At 45.0% G+C, this 19,822-nt stretch overlaps 1 protein-coding gene across 1 annotated transcript; it reads right to left on the bottom strand.

Annotated features, from left to right (window-relative positions):
• Positions 1-461: 461 nt before the first annotated feature.
• Positions 462-2,483, bottom strand: LOC109740446 (CBL-interacting protein kinase 25). The gene has a single exon (XM_020299509.4). It carries the CDS (start codon positions 2,140-2,142, stop codon positions 679-681), a length of 1,464 nt encoding a protein of 487 aa, XP_020155098.1. The 5' UTR covers positions 2,143-2,483; the 3' UTR covers positions 462-678.
• Between the last annotated feature and the right edge of the window lie 17,339 nt (positions 2,484-19,822).

Raw genomic sequence — 19,822 nt, 5'->3', positions numbered from 1 at the left:
CACAGGGCACACATGTTAGTATCAACTCATATCATTTTCTCACTTTTTCCTCTTTTTGTCAGAAACATGTGCCGTCGAAAAGGGGAAGAAAATTTGTTCAGCTTTGCACTCTATTTTTCCTCACAAAGGCATCTACCTACCATAGATTTTTATTAGATCATGTGAGAAGATCCCAACATTTGTGGCCAGTTTGACATTCCATAGTTTCACCTGAGGAAGATTTTTTTTATCAAACTACCCTGAGTGCTAGGAAAGGTCATGTGATTCTCCAATGCCAACAAGATGCAGAGTGAAAACATGTCCCGTGACTACATGTTATGATAAGACAATCATTCATATATCAGGGACCAAGGAAAGATGCCGCATTGGTGCTTGTTTACCGATCCTCGTCTCAAAAAATATTACACAGTGAATTATGTGTAGATGTTTCGATACCAAATCAACCTCAAAATCAACTTAACTGCAGAAACAGTCTGTGAAACTTAAATTAGCAACAGGTAATATCTTCCCTAATGTACAGAATACACAACAACTAGAACTCAGTGCCATGATACATCAGTGATCCACCACTAACACTGTTTAGCACTAAACTGAACTACTAAACAATGGAAAAAAAAGTGAAGATAATTTTGAATCAATCCCTGCTGCTTTTCACCCCACAATATATTCTCTAAAATTTCACGCAACATTCAGCGTCGGAGGAAGGCCATCCTCGGGCAGGCCATCCACGAGACCTCGAAGGCCGGGCTTGAGCTCACTGCCGCAGAATTGCCGGTATTCAGCGGTGTCTCCGGCTTTCTTGCATACCTGGACCATGACGAGCTCCGGCGTGAGCTGGAATATCTTGGTGGATATGGCCAGCGCGCCCTTGTGGCCATTCCTTGTCGCCTCGAAGCTCACCTGGCAATCCTTGGTGCGCGCCGTGAAGCTAACTTGCCCGGCGATCTCCTCCAGCTTGGAGATGATGGTATTCACCGGCGCGCTGGACACGAAACGCAACTGCTCGCCACGCTCCTCGAACAGCCCGGACAGATCGAAGCTTGGCGAGGAGGCGATGATGTCGAACGCGTTCATGCTCTTGATCCGTCTTATGCGCGGCTCGGGGGCACGAGCTGCAGCAATGTGCATCTTCTCCAGATTTACAAGCGACGGTGCTGAAACCGAGGTGTGCATGCCGCCGCCGTCGCCATGAGCCACGGGAGAGGAAGAGCCGGAGGATGATGAAGACATGGCGGTCTCATCCTCGGAGTCAGAGTCACAGAGATCAGGCTCTTCGGAGCCATCAAGGCTGCGCAGGCAGTCCTTGTTGTCGATGTAGAAACTAACTTCTTTGAAGCCTTTCTTGAACCAATCTGTTTCCTTGATTTGCAGGAGTGTGATTCGGTGCGCTGGGTTTGGTTGGAGGAGGCGGCGTACTATGCGTACCAGTTCGGGGCTGAAGGTGCGTGGGCAACGGTAGTCACCGCGGCAGATTGTCCGGTACAGGGTGATGAAATCGTCGTCGCGGAAGGGCTTGCGGCCGGCGGCGAGCACGAAGAGGACGATGCCGCATGACCAGGCGTCCGCCTTGGCACCGTCATAGCCCCGGCGCGCGAACACCTCGGGAGGGACGTACAGGGGCGTGCCGCAGACGGTGTGGAGGAGCGCCTCCCGGCGAGCCGTGTCGGCGTGGGCGGAGAGCCCGAAGTCGGCGACCTTGAGATTGCCGTGCTCGTCGACGAGGAGGTTGTCGGGCTTGATGTCGCGGTGGTACACGCCCTGCGCGTGGCAGAAGGTGAGCGCCGAGACGAGCTGCTGGAAGATGCGGCGCGTCTCGTCCTCCTTGAGGCCGCTGTTGGCGGGGATGTGGCGGTAGAGCGGGCCGCCGCGGACGTACTCCATGACGACGAAGATGCGGGACTTGCAGGCCATCACCTTGTGGAGCTGAACGATGTTGGGGTGCCGCAGCCGGCGCATCACGGCGATCTCGCGCTTGATCTGTTGAACGGCGCCCAACTTGATGAGCTTCTCCTTGTCCATCACCTTGATTGCCACCTCCTCCTTCGTATCCATGTGCCGCGCGAGGTAGACCTTGGCGAAATTGCCCTCGCCGAGCAGCTTCACCTGCTCGTACCGGGCAGGAAGCTTTGGCCGATCCCCCATGGCGCCGGCGCCGCTTCTTGGGCGGGCGTTCGAAGTTTCTTTCCTGGAGTATTTGGGTGAGGCGAGCAGAGGATTGGGGGATCAACCGAACTAAATAGGAAGTCATTAGGGCTGACCGGTTTACTGGGGAAAAAAAATCAGTCCAAGCCTCAGTACCTCCCACGCAGGCCCCTGCCCGGGATTTCTTAGATCGCTCTCTTGCACGAATCTCGAGGAAGCTGGCATATTCTGTTCCACCTCCGAGATTCAATGGGGCCACCAGCGTTGTTTGTGTACGCAGGGCGCTGATAAGAATTTGAGTGTGTTTTCCCCTAAGTTTTTATTGATTCTTTGCAAAAGGTTGTCAGAATCGCGATTCTGTTGTATGATTCTACGACTTTACGATCCAAACTAACCACTTTGATTCTACGATTTTGGTTAGTAGAATTTACGTTTTTACGCTTCTGATAGTTAAGATTGCTAATTTTTTAAAAATAATACTTTTTTTTATTAATTTTCAGAAATAATACACGGTTTTGATATTTTTCGAAAATAATACGGCCTCGTCTTACTGGAGGACGACTGGACCTAATCGTCCTCCGGGAAGATGATTAGCTCCAGTCGTCCTCCAGCAAGATGATTAGTTCCAGTCGTCCTTCAGGAAGATGATTAGTTCCAGTCGTCCTCTAGGAAGATGATTAGTTGTCGCAGCACAATGAGTGGGTGGACATGTATTCGACTCCGGCACCACCTCCCACACACGAAACACAGTATGATCAGGAATGGTCTGAGCTTCCTCCCCGTAACGTTCGGGCACCCCACAGGTATATGTGGCCTACGCCGCCTCCACAACCTCCACGTACATCGAAATTAAATGGTATGACTTAACTTAGATAATACAACAGTTTTACAGATAATTAAGATACAAGTACATCAAAATTAAACGGTACAACTTAGCTTAGATAATACAACATACAAACTACATGAAGACATCATCGTCATCCTCCGTCGATGCAGCACTCTTGCCCTTCGACGACGAGGCACTCTTGCCCTTCGATGATGAGGCACTGTTGCCCTTCGACGATGATTCACTCTTGCCCTTCGACGATGCAGGTGTCTTGGCCTTGCTGCTCGGCATGAAGATATCGTCTTCATTTTGGCTTTCCTCAGTCCATAAATAAGTATGCTCTCGGGCAGTCCTTAGGAAAGTTGCACTCTTATGTTGTTGCTTCTTCCACCTAACATGCAACCTTAGGAGTTCTTTCCACTAATCATCTTCCTGGAGGACGACTGGAACTAGTCATCTTCCTGGAGGACGACTGGAGCTAATCATCTTCCTGGAGGACGACTAGAGTTAATCATCTTCCTGAAGGACGACTGGAGCTTAATCATCTTCCTGGAGGACGATTAGGTCCAGTCGTCCTCCAGGAAGACGAGGCCGTATTATTTTCAAAAAATATCAAAACCGTGTATTATTTCTGAAAATTAATTAAAAATATATTATTTAAAACAAATTAGCGTTAAGATTCTATGATTTGCGATCTACCATCGGAGCTCCGATCTGATCGGAATCACGATTCAGACAACCTTGTATTGCTCCGTTCCAAGGACGAGGATTTGCGGCACGCAATTGCGAGGACACTCAGGTCCCCGGTGCCTGCTTTTTATTTTGGCTTCTGATTTTCAAAGTTCTATATATTTTAAACAAAAAATCAAAATTAAGTTATGTTTTCATATTTGTGTTTCTTGTGACCAGCGCTTTGAAATCTATTCATTTTGAATACATTTTGATGACTTATAAAAAAACTATGTTAAGTTTTAATGTTGAAACTTACTATGAGCGACCGATAAAAATTAATTATTTTGTGTCTACGGCCGACAAAAAAAATATATCTTTTGAAACTTGTTGAAACTTGAATTTTTAGATGCAAAAACCACAAGTTTCATCGTCGAAACTTAAAGCTTTTTGACGGATTTTCTTTTTTACTATGTCCTCGTGCGGGATTCAACTACTTCGTGAATCGCGAGGCAAATCAAGCGGGAGGCGGGGCTTGGCAGGTACGTGTTCACGCACTTGTGTGTCGCTACGTATTTCCGACCATTAAAACTACAATTTAAGACAATCAGGATAACTGTATACAACAAGCTAAAATGAACGACAAGAAACACATTGCTCGGAGATGACGAGGTCCTCTTGCGCAAACGAATCACCAGGGAATGGAGAATGCCGGCTCAGGAGAAGAAAAGACCAACGTCGCTGAAAAGGTATGTCGTCACAATCATCATGGGCCCTACAGGCCCCTACCTCCTTGCCCAGCTCGAAAGGAAATGCACCGTCGACAGATGGACATGTTCACCCTAGAACCTGAATAAGTGTCGTCGAAAGGCAGCCATAGGAGAGGAAAAAGGCACATCCGACATGTCATCGACTACTCACCTAGAGCAAATCACCGCCAATGCCAACGGATCAGGCAGGCAAAATGGAAGGTTGTTAGATTGGACGGAGAAGCATAATAGCTTGTGCACAGGGGAAGCATTGAGATATGTGAAGGAAATATGCCCGAGAGGCAATAATAAAGTCATTATTTATATTTCCTTATATCATGATAAATGTTTATTATTCATGCTAGAATCGCATTAACCGAAAACTTAGTACATGTGTGAATACATAGACAAAACTGAGTGTCCCTACTATGCCTCTAGTTGACTAGCTCGTTAATCAAAGATGGTTAAGTTCCCTAGCCATGGACATGTGTTGTCATTTGATGAACGGGATCACATCATTAGGGAATGATGTGATGGACAAGACCCATCGGTTAGCTTAGCATTATGATCGTTTAGTTTTACTGCTATTGCTTTCATCATGACTTATACATGTTCCTCTGACTATGAGATTATGCAACTCCCGAATACCGGAGGAACACTTTGTGTGCTATCAAACGTCACAACGTAACTGGTTGATTATAAAGATGCTCTACAGGTGTCTCCGATGGTGTTTGTTGAGTTGGCATAGATCGAGATTAGGATCTATCACTCGGTGTATCGGAGAGATATCTCTGGGCACTCTCGGTAATGCACATCACTATGAGCCTTGCAAGCAATGTGACTAATGAGTTAGTTACGGGATGATGCATTACGAACCGAGTAAAGAGACTTGCCGGTAACGAGATTGAACTAGGTATGATGATACCGACGATCGAATCTCGGGCAAGTAACATACCGATGACAAAGGGAGTGACGTATGTTGTTATGCGGTTTGACCGATAAAGATCTTCGTAGAATATGTAGGAGCCAATATGAGCATCCAGGTTCCGCTATTGTTTGTTGACCAGAGATGTGTCTCGGTCATGTCTACATAGTTCTCGAACCCGTAGGGTCCGCACGCTTAACGTTCGATGACGATTTGTACTATGAGTTATGTGATTTGATGATCGAAGTTTGTTCGGAGTCCCGGATGAGATCACAGACAAGACGATGAGTCTCAAAATGGTCGAGAGGTAAAGATCGATATATTGGAAGGTTATATTCGGACACCAGAATGGTTCCGAAGAGATTCGGGTATTATTCGGAGTACCGGGAGGTTACCAGAACCCCCCAGGGAAGTATTGGGCCTTAATGGGCTTTAGTGGAAAGGAGAGAAGGGCCGCAAGGGGAGGACCCCCCCCCCCATGGCAAGTCCCAATTGGACTAGGGAGGGGGCGGCGCCACCCTCTTTCATTCTCCCTCTCCTCCTCCTTCCCTCTCCCCCCCTCTTGGAAAAGCAAGGGGACTCCAACTAGGATTGGGAATCCTAGTTGGACTCCCCTATGGCGCGCCCCCCTTGGCCGGCCTCCTCCCCCTCCTTTATATACATGGGCAGGGGGCACCCCAAAGCACAACAGACAATCTCTTAGCCGTGTGCGGTGCCTCCCTCCACAGTTTAACACCTCGGTCATATCATCGTAGTGCTTAGGCGAAGCCCTGCGCCGGTAACTTCATCATCACCGTCGCCACGCCGTCGTGCTGACGGAACTCTCCCTCGTCCTCAACTGGATCAAGAGCTCGAGGGACGTCATCGTGCTGAACGTGTGCTGAACACGGAGGTGCCGTACGTTTGGTACTTGGATCGGTTGGATCGTGAAGACGTTCGACTACATCAACCGCGTTACTAAACACTTCCACTTTCGGTCTACGAGGGTACGTGGACACACTCTCCCGTCTAGTTGCTATGCATCTCCTAAATAGATCTTGCGTGATCGTAGGAATTTTTTTGAAATACTGCGTTCCCTAACAGTGGTATCAGAGCCAGGTTTATGCGTAGATGTTATATGCACGAGTAGAACACAAAGAGTTGTGGGCAATAACAGTCATACTGCTTACCGCCAACGTCTTACTTTGATTCAGCGGTATTGTTGGATGAAGCGGTCCGGACCGACATTACATGACCGTGTTCATGAGACTGGTTCTACCGACGTGCTTCGCACACAGGTGGTTGGCGGGTGTCTGTTTCTCCAACTTTAGTTGAATCGAGTTTGACTATGGCCGGTCCTTGTTGAAAGTTAAAACAGCACACTTGACGAAAAATCGTTGTGGTTTTGATGCGTAGGTAAGAACAGTTCTTGCTAGAAGCCTGTAGCAGCCATGTAAAACTTGCAACAACAAAGTAGAGGACGTCTAATTTGTTTTTGCAGGGCTTGTTGTGATGTGATATGGTCAAGATGTGATGAGATATAAATTGTTGTATGAGATGATCATGTTTTGTAAAAGTTATCGGCAACTGGCAGGAGCCATATGGTTGTCGCTTTATTGTATGAAATGCAATCGCCATGTAATTGCTTTACTTTATCACTAAGCGGTAGCGATAGTCGTGGAAGCAATAGTTGGCGAGACAACAACGATGCTACGATGGAGATCAAGGTATCAAGCCGGTGACAATGGAGAGCATGCCGGTGCTTTGGAGATGGAGATCAAAGGCACAAGATGATGATGGCCATATCATGTCACATATTCTGATAGCATGTGATATTTATCCTTTATGCATCTTATTTTGCTTAGTACGGTGGTAGCATTATAAGATGACCCCTCACTAAATTTCAAGGTATAAGTGTTCTCCCTGAGTATGCACCGTTGCTACAGTCCATCGTGCCGAGACACCACGTGATGATCGGGTGTGATAAGCTCCACGTTCCCATACAACGGGTGCAAGCCAGTTTTGCACGTGCAGAATACTCGGGTTAAACTTGACGAGCCTAGCATATGCTGATATGGCATCGGAACACTGAGACCGAAAGGTTGAACGTGAATCATATAGTGGATATGATCAACATAATGATGTTCACCATTAAAAACTACTCCATCTCACGTGATGATCGGACATGGCTTAGTTGATTTGGATCACGTGATCATTTGGATGACTAGAAGGATGTCTATCTAAGTGGGAGTTCTTAAGTAATATGATTAAATGAACTTTAATTTATCATGAACTTAGTACCTAATAGTTTTTGCATGTCTATGTTGCTATAGATCAATGGCCCGTGCTACCGTTCCTTTGAATTTTAATGCGTTCCTAGAGAAAGCTAAGTTGAAAGATGATGGTAGCAACTACATGGACTAGGTCCGTAACTTGAGGATTATCCTCATTGCTACACAGAAGAATTATGTCCTGGAAGCACCGCTAGGTGCAAGACCAGCTGCAGGAGCAACTCCGGACATTATGAACGTCTGGCAGAGCAAAGCTGATGACTACCCGATAGTTCAGTGTGCCATGCTTTACGGCTTAGAATCGGGACTTCAAAGACGTTTTGAACGTCATGGAGCATATGAGATGTTCCAAGAGTTGAAGTTAATATTTCAAGCAAATGCCCGACTTGAGAGATATGAAGTCTCCAATAAGTTCTATAGCTGCAAAATGGAGGAGAATAGTTCTGTCAGTGAACATATACTCAGAATGTCTAGGTACCACAACCACTTGACTCAACTGGGAGTTAATCTTCCTGATCATAGTGTCATTGACAGAGTTCTTCAATCACTGCCACCAAGCTACAAAAGCTTCGTGATGAACTATAATATGAAAGGGATGGATAAGTCAATTCCCGAGCTCTTCGCGATGCTAAAGGTTGCGGAGGTAGAAATCAAGAAGGATCATCAAGTGTTGATGGTTAACAAGACCACTAGTTCCAAGAAAAGGGGCAAAGGGAAGAAGGGGAACTACAAGAAGAATGGCAAGCAAGTTGCTGCTCAAATGAAGAAACCCAAGTCTGGACCTAAGCCTGAGACTGAGTGCTTCTACTGCAAAGGGGACTGGTCACTAGAAGCGGAACAGCCCAAAGTATTTGGCGGATAAGAATGATGGCAAAGTGAAAGGTATATTTGATATACATGTTATTGATGTGTACCTTACTAATGCTCGTAGTAGCGCCTGGGTATTTGATATTGGTTATGTTGCTCATATTTGCAACTCGAAACAGGGGCTACGGATTAAACGAAGATTGTCTAAGGACGAGGTGACGATCCGCGTGGGAAATGGTTCTAAAGTCGATGTGATCGCCGTCGGCACGCTACTTCTACATCTACCTTCAGGATTAGTTTTAGACCTGAATAGTTGTTATTTGGGGCCAGCGTTGAGCATGAACATTATATCTGTATCTTGTTTAATGCGAGACGGTTATTCATTTAAATCAGAGAATAATGGTTGTTCTATTTATATGAGTGATATCTTTTATGGTCATGCATCCTTGATGAGTGGTCTTTTTTTGTTGAATCTTGATTGTAGTGATACACATATTCATAATATTGAAGCCAAAAGATGCAAGGTTAATAATGATAGTGCAACTTATTTGTGGCATTGCCGTTTAGGTCATATTGGTGTAAAGCGCATGAAGAAACTCCATGCTAATGGGCTTTTGGAATCACTTGATGCTTGCGAACCATGCCTCATGGGCAAGATGACTAAGACTCCGTTCTTCGAAACAATGGAGCGAGCAACTGACTTGTTGGAAATCAGACATACTGATGTATGCGGTCCAGTGAGTGTTGAGGCTCGCGGCGGGTATCGTTATTTTCTGACCTTCACAGATGATGTGAGCAGATATGGGTATATCTACTTGATGAAGCATAAGTCTGAAACATTTGAAAAGTTCAAAGAATTTCAGAGTGAAGTGGAAAATCATCGTAACAAGAAAATAAAGTTTCTACGATCTGATCGTGGAGGTGAATATTTGAGTTATGAGTTTGGTCTTCATTTGAAACAATGTGGAATAGTTTCGCAACTCACGCCAACTGGAACACCACAGCGTAATGGTGTGTCCGAACGTCGTAACTGTACTTTATTAGATATATGGTGCCATCTATGATGTCTCTTACTGATTTACCGCTATCGTTTTTGGGTTATGCTTTAGAGACAGCTACATTCACATTAAATAGGGCACCATGTAAATCCGTTGAGATGACACCATATGAACCGTGGTTTGGCAAGAAACCTAAGTTGTCGTTTCTTAAAGTTTGGAGCTGCGATGCTTATGTGAAAAAGCTTCAACTTAATAAGCTCGAACCCAAATCGGAGAAATGTGTCTTCATAGGATACCCAAAGGAGACTATTGGGTACACCTTCTATCACAGATCCGAAGGAAAGATATTCGTTGCTAAGAATGGATCCTTTCTAGAGAAGGAGTTTCTCTCGAAAGAAGTGAGTGGGAGGAAAGTAGAACTTGATGAGGTAATTGTACCTTCTCCCGAATTGCAAAGTAGTTCATCACAGAAATTAGTTCTAGTGATTCCTACACCAATTAATGAGGAAGCTTATGATAATGATCATGAAACTTCAGATCAAGTTACTACCAAACCTCGTAGGTCAACCAGATCACGATCCGCACCAAAGTTGTACGGTAATCCTATTCTGGAAGCCATGTTACTTGACCATGACGAACCTACGAACTATGAGGAAGCAATGATGAGCCCAGATTTCGCGAAATGGCTTGAGGCCATGAAATCTGAGATGGGATACATGTATGAGAACAAAGTGTGGACTTTGGTTGATTTGCCCGATGATCGGCAAGCCATAGAGAATAAATGGATCTTCAAGAAGAAGACTGATGCCGATGGTAATGTTACTGTCTACAAAGCTCGACTTGTTGCGAAAGGTTTTTGACAAGTTCAAGGAGTTGACTATGATGAGACCTTCTCACCCGTAGCGATGCTTAAGTCTGTCCGAATCATGTTAGCAATTGCCGCATTTTATGATTATGAAATTTGGCAAATGGATGTCAAAACTGCATTCCTTAATGGATATCTTAAAGAAGAGTTGTATATGATGCAACCAGAAGGTTTTGTCGATCCTAAAAGTGCTAACAAAGTGTGCAAGCTCCAGCGATCCATTTATGGACTGGTGCAAGCCTCTCAGAGTTGGAATATACGCTTTGATAGTGTGATCAAAGCATATGGTTTTATACAGACTTTTGGAGAAGCCTGTATTTACAAGAAAGTGAGTGGGAGCTCTGTAGCATTTCTAATATTATATGTGGATGACATATTGTTGCTTGGAAATAATACAGAATTTCTGGATAGCATAAAAGGATACTTGAATAAGAATTTTTCAATGAAAGACCTCGGTGAAGATGCATATATATTGGGCATCAAGATCTATAGAGATAGATCAAGACGCTTAATTGGACTTTCAAAAAGCACATACCTTGATAAAGTTTTGAAGTTCAAAATGCATCAGTCAAAGAAAGGGTTCTTGCCTGTGTTACAAGGTGTGAAGTTGAGTCAGACTCAATGCGCGACCACTGCTGAAGATAGAGAGAAAATGAAAGTCATTCCCTATGCTTCAGCCATAGGTTCTATCATGTATGCAATGCTGTGTACCAGACCTGATGTGTGCCTTGCTATTAGTTTAGCAGGGAGGTACCAAAGTAATCCAGGAGTGGATCACTGGACAGCGGTCAAGAACATCCTGAAATACCTGAAAAGGACTAAGGGTATGTTTCTCATTTCTGGAGGTAACAAAGAGCTTGTCGTAAATGGTTACGTTGATGCAAGCTTTGACGCTGATCCGGATGACTCTAAGTCACAATCCGGATACATATTTATATTGAATGGTGGAGCTGTCAGTTGGTGCAGTTCCAAACAGAGCGTCGTGGCGGGATCTACGTGTGAAGCGGAGTACATAGCTGCTTCGGAAGCAGCAAATGAAGGAGTCTGGATGAAGGAGTTCATATTCGATCTAGGTGTCATACCTAGTGCATCGGGTCCAATGAAAATCTTTTGTGACAGTACTTCAGCAATAGCCTTGGCGAAGGAATCCAGATTTCACAAGAGAACCAAACACATCAAAAGACTCTTCAATTCCACCCGCGATCAAGTCAAGGAGGGAGAAATAGAGATTTGCAAAATACATACGGATCTGAATGTTGCAGATCCGTTGACTAAGCCTCTTCCACGAGCAAAACATGATCAGCACCAAGACTCCATGGGTGTTAGAATCATTACTATGTAATCTAGATTACTGACTCTAGTGCAAGTGGGAGACTGAAGGAAATATGCCCTACTGGCAATAATAAAGTTGTTATTTATATTTCCTTATATCATGATAAATTTTTATTATTCAAGCTAGAATTGTATTAACCGGAAACTTAGTACATGTGTGAATACATAGACAAAACTGAGTGTCCCTAGTATGCCTCTACTTGACTAGCTCGTTAATCAAAGATGGTTAAGTTTCCTAGCCATGGACATGTGTTGTCATTTGATGAACGGGATCACATCATTAGGGAATGATGTGATGGACAAGACCCATCCGTTAGCTTAGCATTATGATCATTTAGTTTTATTGCTATTGCTTTCATCATGACTTATACATGTTCCTCTGACTATGAGATTATGCAACTCCCGAATAGCGGAGGAAAACTTTGTGTGCTATCAAACGTCACAACGTAACTGGGTGATTATAAAGATGCTCTACAGGTGTCTCCGATGGTGTTTGTTGAGTTGGCATAGATCGAGATTAGGATTTGTCACTCCCTGTATCGGAGAGGTATCTCTGGGCCATCTCTGTAATGCACATCACTATGAGTGTTGGAAATATGCCCTAGAGGCAATAATAAAATGGTTATTATTATATTTCCTTGTTCATGATAATTGTCTATTGTTCATGCTATAATTGTGTTATCCGGAAATCGTAATACATGTGTGAATACATAGACCACAACATGTCCCTAGTGAGCCTCTAGTTGACTAGCTCGTTGATCAACAGATAGTCATGGTTTCCTGACTATGGACATTGGATGTCATTGATAACGGGATCACATCATTAGGAGAATGATGTGATGGACAAGACCCAATCCTAAGCATAGCACAAGATCGTGTAGTTCGTTTGCTAGAGCTTTTCCAAATGTCAAGTATCATTTCCTTAGACCATGAGATTGTGCAACTCCCGGATACCATAGGAGTGATTTGGGTGTGCCAAACGTCACAACGTAACTGGGTGGCTATAAAGGTGCACTACGGGTATCTCCGAAAGTGTCTGTTGGGTTGGCACGAATCGAGACTGGGATTTGTCACTCCGTATGACGGAGAGGTATCTCTGGGCCCACTCGGTAATGCATCATCATAATGAGCTCAATGTGACCAAGTGTTTGGTCACGGGATCATGCATTACGGTACAAGTAAAGTGACTTGCCCGTAACGAGATTGAACAAGGTATTGGGATACCGACGATCGAATCTCGGGCAAGTAACGTACCGATTGACAAAGGGAATTGTATACGGGATTGATTGAATCCTTGACATCGTGGTTCATCCGATGAGATCATCGTGGAACATGTGGGAGCCAACATGGGTATCCAGATCCCGCTGTTGGTTATTGACCGGAGAGTCGTCTCGGTCATGTCTGCATGTCTCCCGAACCCGTAGGGTCTACACACTTAAGGTTCGGTGACGCTAGAGTTGTAGAGATATTAGTATGCGGTTAACCGAAAGTTGTTCGGAGTCCCGGACATCACGAGGAGTTCCGGAATGGTCCGGAGGTAAAGATTTATATATGGGAAGTCCTATTTTGGCCACCGGAAAATGTTCGGGATTTTTCGGTATTGTACCGGGAAGGTTCTAGAAGGTTCCGAAGTAGGGCCCACCTGCATGGGGAGACCCACATGAACGTGGGTAGTGGGGGCAAGGCCCCACACCCCTGGTCAAGGTGCACCAAGATCCCACCTTAGAAGGAATAAGATCATATCCCGAAGGGATAAGATCAAGATCCCTAAAAAAGGGGGATAACAATCGGTGGGGAAGGGAAATGATGGGATTTCTTTCCCCCACCTTTGCCAACGCCCCAATGGACTTGGAGGGCAAGAAACCAGCCCCCTCCACCCCTATATATAGTGGGGAGGCGCATGGGAGCAGCACCCCAAGCCCCTGGCGCCTCCCTCTCCCTCCCGTGACACCTCTCCCTCTCGCTGAGCTTGGCGAAGCCCTGCCGAGATCCCCGCTGCTTCCACCACCACGCCGTCGTGCTACTGGATCTCCATCAACCTCTCCCTCCCCTTGCTGGATCAAGAAGGAGGAGACGTCTTCCCCAACCATACGTGTGTTGAACGCGGAGGTGCCGTCCGTTCGGCGCTCGGTCATCGGTGATTTGGATCACGACGAGTACGACTCCATCAACCCCGTTCACTTGAACGCTTCCTCTCGCGATCTACAAGGGTATGTAGATGCACTCTTTTCCCTCTCGTTGCTAGAAGACTCCATAGATTGTTCTTGGTGATGCGTACACATTTTTTGATTTCTGCAACGATCTCCAACAGTGGCATCATGAGCTAGGTCTATGCGTAGTTTCTATGCACGAGTAGAACACAAACTTGTTGTGGGCGTAGATGTTGTCAATTTTCTTGCCACTACTAGTCTTATCTTGTTTCGGCGGCATCGTGGGATGAAGCGGCACGGATCGACCTTACACGTACGCTTACGTGAGACAGGTTCCACCGACTGACATGCACTAGTTGCATAAGGTGGCTAGCGGGTGTCTGTCTCTCCCACTTTAGTCGGATCGGATTCGATGAAAAGGATCCTTATGAAGGGTAAATAGAAGTTGGCATATCACGTTGTGGTTTTACGTAGGTAAGAAACGTTCTTGCTAGAAACCTATAGAAGCCACGTAAAAACATGCAACAACAATTAGAGGACGTCTAACTTGTTTTTGCAGCATATGCCTTGTGATGTGATATGGCCAAAAGGATGTGATGAATGAAATATATGTGATGTATGAGATTGATCATGTTCTTGTAATAGGAATCACGACTTGCATGTCGATGAGTATGACAACCGGCAGGAGCCATAGGAGTTGTCTTTATTTTTTGTATGACCTGCGTGTCATTGAATAACGCCATGTAAATTACTTTACTTTATTGCTAAACACGTTAGCCATAGAAGTAGATGTAATCGTTGGCGTGACAACTTCATGAAGACACGATGATGGAGATCATGGTGTCATGCCGGTGACGAAGATGATCATGGCGCCCCGAAGATGGAGATTAAAGGAGCAATATGATACTGGCCATATCATGTCACTATTTGATTGCATGTGATGTTTATCATGTTTTACATCTTATTTTCTTAGAACGACGGTAGCTTAAATAAGATGATCCCTCGCAATAATTTCAAGAAAGTGTTCCCCCTAACTATGCACCGTTGCGAAGGTTCGTTGTTTCGAAGCACCACGTGATGATCGGGTGTGATAGATTCTAACGTTCGAATACAACGGGTGTAAGCCAGATTTACACACGCAATACACTTAGGTTGACTTGATGAGCCTAGCATGTACAGGCATGGCCTCGGAACACGGAAGACCGAAAGGTCGAACATGAGTCGTATAGAAGATACAATCAACATGAAGATGTTCATCGATGTTGACTAGCCCGTCTCACGTGATGATCGGACACGGCCTAGTTGACTCGGATCATGTTTCACTTAGATGACTAGAGGGATGTCTATCTGAGTGGGAGTTCATTGAATAATTTGATTAGATGAACTTAATTATCATGAACTTAGTCTAAAATCTTTACAATATGTCTTGTAGATCAAATGGCCCACACTAATGTTGCCCTCAACTTCAACGCGTTCCTAGAGAAAACCAAGCTGAAAGATGATGGCAGCAACTATATGGACTGGATCCGGAACCTGAGGATCATCCTTATAGCTGCCAATAAAGATTATGTCCTAGAAGCACCGCTAGGTGACGCACCCATCCCAGAGAACCAAGACGTTATGAACGCTTGGCAGCAGCGTGCTGATGATTACTCCCTCGTTCAGTGCGGCATGCTTTACAGCTTAGAACCGGGGCTCCAAAAGCGTTTTGAGCAACACGGAGCATATGAGGTGTTCGAAGAGCTGAAAATGGTTTTCCAAGCTCATGCCCGGGTCGAGAGATATGAAGTCTCCGACAAGTTCTTCAGTTGTAAGATGGAGGAAAATAGTTCTGTCAGTGAGCACATACTCAAAATGTCTGGGTTACACAACCGCTTGACTCAGCTGGGAGTTAATCTCCCGGATGACGCGGTCATTGACAGAATCCTTCAGTCGCTTCCACCGAGCTACAAGAGCTTTGTGATGAACTTCAATATGCAGGGGATGGAAAAGACCATTCCTGATGTATATTCAATGCTGAAATCAACAGAGGTGGAGATCAAAAAGGAACATCAAGTGTTGATGGTGAATAAAACCACTAAGTTCAAGAAAGGCAAGGGTAAGAAGAACTTCAAGAAGGACGGCAAGGGAGTTGCCGCGCCCGGTAAGCCAGTTGCCGGGAAGAAGCCAAAGAATGGACCCAAGCCTGAGGACAAGAAGGCCGACAACACCAAAGGTATATGTGATATACATGTTATTGATGTGTACCTTACCAGCACTCGTAGTAGCTCCTGGGTATTTGATACCGGTGCGGTTGCTCATATTTGTAACTCAAAGCAGGAGCTGCGGAATAAACGGAGACTGGCAAAGGACGAGGTGACGATGCGCGTCGGGAATGGTTCCAAGGTCAATGTGATCGCCGTCGGCACGCTACCTCTACATTTACCTACGGGATTAGTTTTAAACCTCAATAATTGTTATTTAGTGCCAGCTTTGAGCATGAACATTGTATGAGGATCTCGTTTAATTCGAGATGGCTACTCATTTAAATCCGAGAATAATGGTTGTTCTATTTATATGAGAGATATGTTTTATGGTCATGCCCCGCTGGTTAATGGTTTATTCTTAATGAATCTCGAACGTAGTGTTACACATATTCATAGTGTGAATACCAAAAGATGTAAGGTTGATAATGATAGTCCCACATACTTGTGGCACTGCCGTCTTGGTCACATTGGTGTCAAACGCATGAAGAAGCTCCATGCAGATGGACTTTTGGAGTCTCTTGATTACGAATCATTTGACACGTGCGAACCATGCCTCATGGGTAAGATGACCAAAACTCCGTTCTCCGGAACAATGGAGTGAGCAACCAACTTATTGGAAATCATACATACTGATGTGTGCGGTCCAATGAGTGTTGAGGCTCGCGGTGGCTATCGTTATGTTCTCACTCTCACTGATGACTTGAGTAGATATGGGTATGTCTACCTAATGAAACACAAGTCTGAGACCTTTGAAAAGTTCAAGGAATTTCAGAGTGAGGTTGAGAATCAACGTGACAGGAAAATAAAGTTCTTACGATCAGATCGTGGAGGGGAATATTTGAGTCACGAATTTGGCACACACTTAAGGAAATGTGGAATAGTTTCACAACTCACGCCGGCTGGAACACCTCAGCGAAATGGTGTGTCCGAACGTCGTAATCACACTCTATTGGATATGGTGCGATCTATGATGTCTCTTACCGATCTACCGCTCTCATTTTGGGGCTATGCTTTAGAGACTGCCGCATTCACTTTAAACAGGGCTCCGTCGAAATCCGTTGAGACGACACCGTATGAATTATGGTTTGGGAAGAAACCTAAGCTGTCGTTTCTAAAAGTTTGGGGATGCGATGCTTATGTTAAGAAACTTCAACCTGAAAAGCTCGAACCCAAGTCAGAAAAATGCGTCTTCATAGGATACCCTAAGGAAACCATTGGGTATACCTTCTACCTCAGATCCGAAGGCAAGATCTTTGTTGCCAAGAACAGGTCCTTTCTGGAGAAAGAGTTTCTCTCGAAAGAAGTAAGTGGGAGGAAAGTGGAACTTGATGAAGTACTACCTCTTGAACCGGAAAGTAGCGCAGCTCAGGAAGATGTTCCTGTGGTGCCTGCACCGACTAGAGAGGAAGTTAATGATGATGATGATCAAGGTACTTCGGATCAAGCTCCTACTGAACTTCGTAGGTCCACAAGGACACATTCCGCACCAGAGTGGTACGGCAACCCTGTCTTGGAAATCATGTTGTTAGACAACGGTGAACCTTCGAACTATGAAGAAGCAATGGCGGGCCCAGATTCCGACAAATGGCTTGAAGCCATGCAATCCGAGATAGGATCCATGTATGAAAACAAAGTGTGGACTTTGACAGACTTGCCCGATGATCGGCGAGCGATAGAAAACAAATGGATCTTTAAGAAGAAGACAGACGCGAATGGTAATGTTACCATCTATAAAGCTCTACTTGTCGCTAAGGGTTATCGACAAGTTCAAGGGGTTGACTACGATGAGACTTTCTCACCCGTAGCGAAGCTGAAGTCCGTCCGAATCATGTTAGCAATTGCCGCATACTATGATTATGAGATATGGCAAATGGACGTCAAAACGGCATTCCTTAACGGCTTTCTTAAGGAAGAATTGTGTATGATGCAGCCGGAAGGTTTTGTCGATCCTAAGAATGCTAACAAGGTATGCAAGCTCCAGCGCTCCATCTATGGGCTGGTGCAAGCATATCGGAGTTGGAACATTCGATTTGATGAGATGATCAAAGCGTTTGGGTTTACACAGACTTATGGAGAAGCCTGTGTTTACAAGAAAGTGAATGGGAGCTCTGTAGCATTTCTCATATTATATGTGGTTGACATACTGTTGATGGGAAATGATATAGAATTCTTGGGAAGCATAAAGGCCTACTTGAACGAGTGTTTTTCAATGAAGGACCTTGGAGAAGCCGCTTATATATTAGGCATCAAGATCTATAGAGATAGATCAAGACGCCTCATTGGTCTTTCACAAAGTACGTACCTTGACAAGATATTGAAGAAGTTCAATATGGATCAGTCCAAGAAGGGGTTCTTGCCTGTATTGCAAGGTGTGCAATTGAGCACGGCTCAATGCCCGACCACGGCTCAATGCCCGACCACGGCAGAAGATAGAGAAAAGATGAGTGTCGTCCCCTATGCCTCGGCCATAGGGTCAATTATGTATGCCATGCTGTGTACCAGACCTGATGTAAACCTTGCCGTAAGTTTGGTAGGAAGGTACCAAAGTAATCCCGGCATGGAACACTGGACAACTGTCAAGAATATTCTGAAGTACCTGAAGAGGACTAAGGATATGTTTCTCGTTTATGGAGGTGACGAAGAGCTCGTCGTAAAGGGCTACGTCGATGCTAGTTTCGACACAGATCTGGATGACTCTAAGTCACAAACCGGATACGTGTATATTTTGAATGGTGGGGCAGTAAGCTGGTGCAGTTGCAAGCAAAGCGTTGTGGCGGGATCTACATGTGAAGCGGAAAACATGGCGGCCTCAGAGGCAGCACAAGAAGCAATCTGGGTGAAGGAGTTCATTACCAACCTAGGAGTTATTCCCAATGCGTCGGGCCCGATGACTCTCTTTTGTGACAACACTGGAGCTATTGCCCTTGCCAAGGAGCCCAGGTTTCACAGGAAGACCAGGCATATCAAGCGTCGCTTCAACTCCATTCGTGAAAATGTTCAAAATGGAAACATAGATATTTGTAAGCTACATACGGACCTGAATGTAGCAGATCCGTTGACTAAACCTCTCCCTAGAGCAAAACATGATCACCAGAACTCTATGGGTGTTCGATTCATCACAATGTAACTAGATTATTGACTTTAGTGCAAGTGGGAGACTGTTGGAAATATGCCCTAGAGGCAATAATAAAATGGTTATTATTATATTTCCTTGTTCATGATAATTGTCTATTGTTCATGCTATAATTGTGTTATCCGGAAATCGTAATACATGTGTGAATACATAGACCACAACATGTCCCTAGTGAGCCTCTAGTTGACTAGCTCGTTGATCAACAGATAGTCATGGTTTCCTGACTATGGACATTGGATGTCATTGATAACGGGATCACATCATTAGGAGAATGATGTGATGGACAAGACCCAATCCTAAGCATAGCACAAGATCGTGTAGTTCGTTTGCTAGAGATTTTCCAAATGTCAAGTATCATTTCCTTAGACCATGAGATTGTGCAACTCCCAGATACCATAGGAGTGCTTTGGGTGTGCCAAACGTCACAACGTAACTGGGTGGCTATAAAGGTGCACTACGGGTATCTCCGAAAGTGTCTGTTGGGTTGGCACGAATCGAGACAGGGATTTGTCACTCCGTATGACGGAGAGGTACCTCTGGGCCCACTCGGTAATGCATCATCATAATGAGCTCAATGTGACCAAGTGTTTGGTCACGGGATCATGCATTACGGTACGAGTAAAGTGACTTGCCGGTAACAAGATTGAACAAGGTATTGGGATACCGATGATCGAATCTCGGGCAAGTAACGTACCGATTGACAAAGGGAA

This window comes from Aegilops tauschii, chromosome 7 (assembly GCF_002575655.3).
Source record: "Aegilops tauschii subsp. strangulata cultivar AL8/78 chromosome 7, Aet v6.0, whole genome shotgun sequence".
NCBI lineage: Eukaryota > Viridiplantae > Streptophyta > Magnoliopsida > Poales > Poaceae > Aegilops > Aegilops tauschii.
This window is presented reverse-complemented; position numbering and strand designations above follow the sequence as displayed.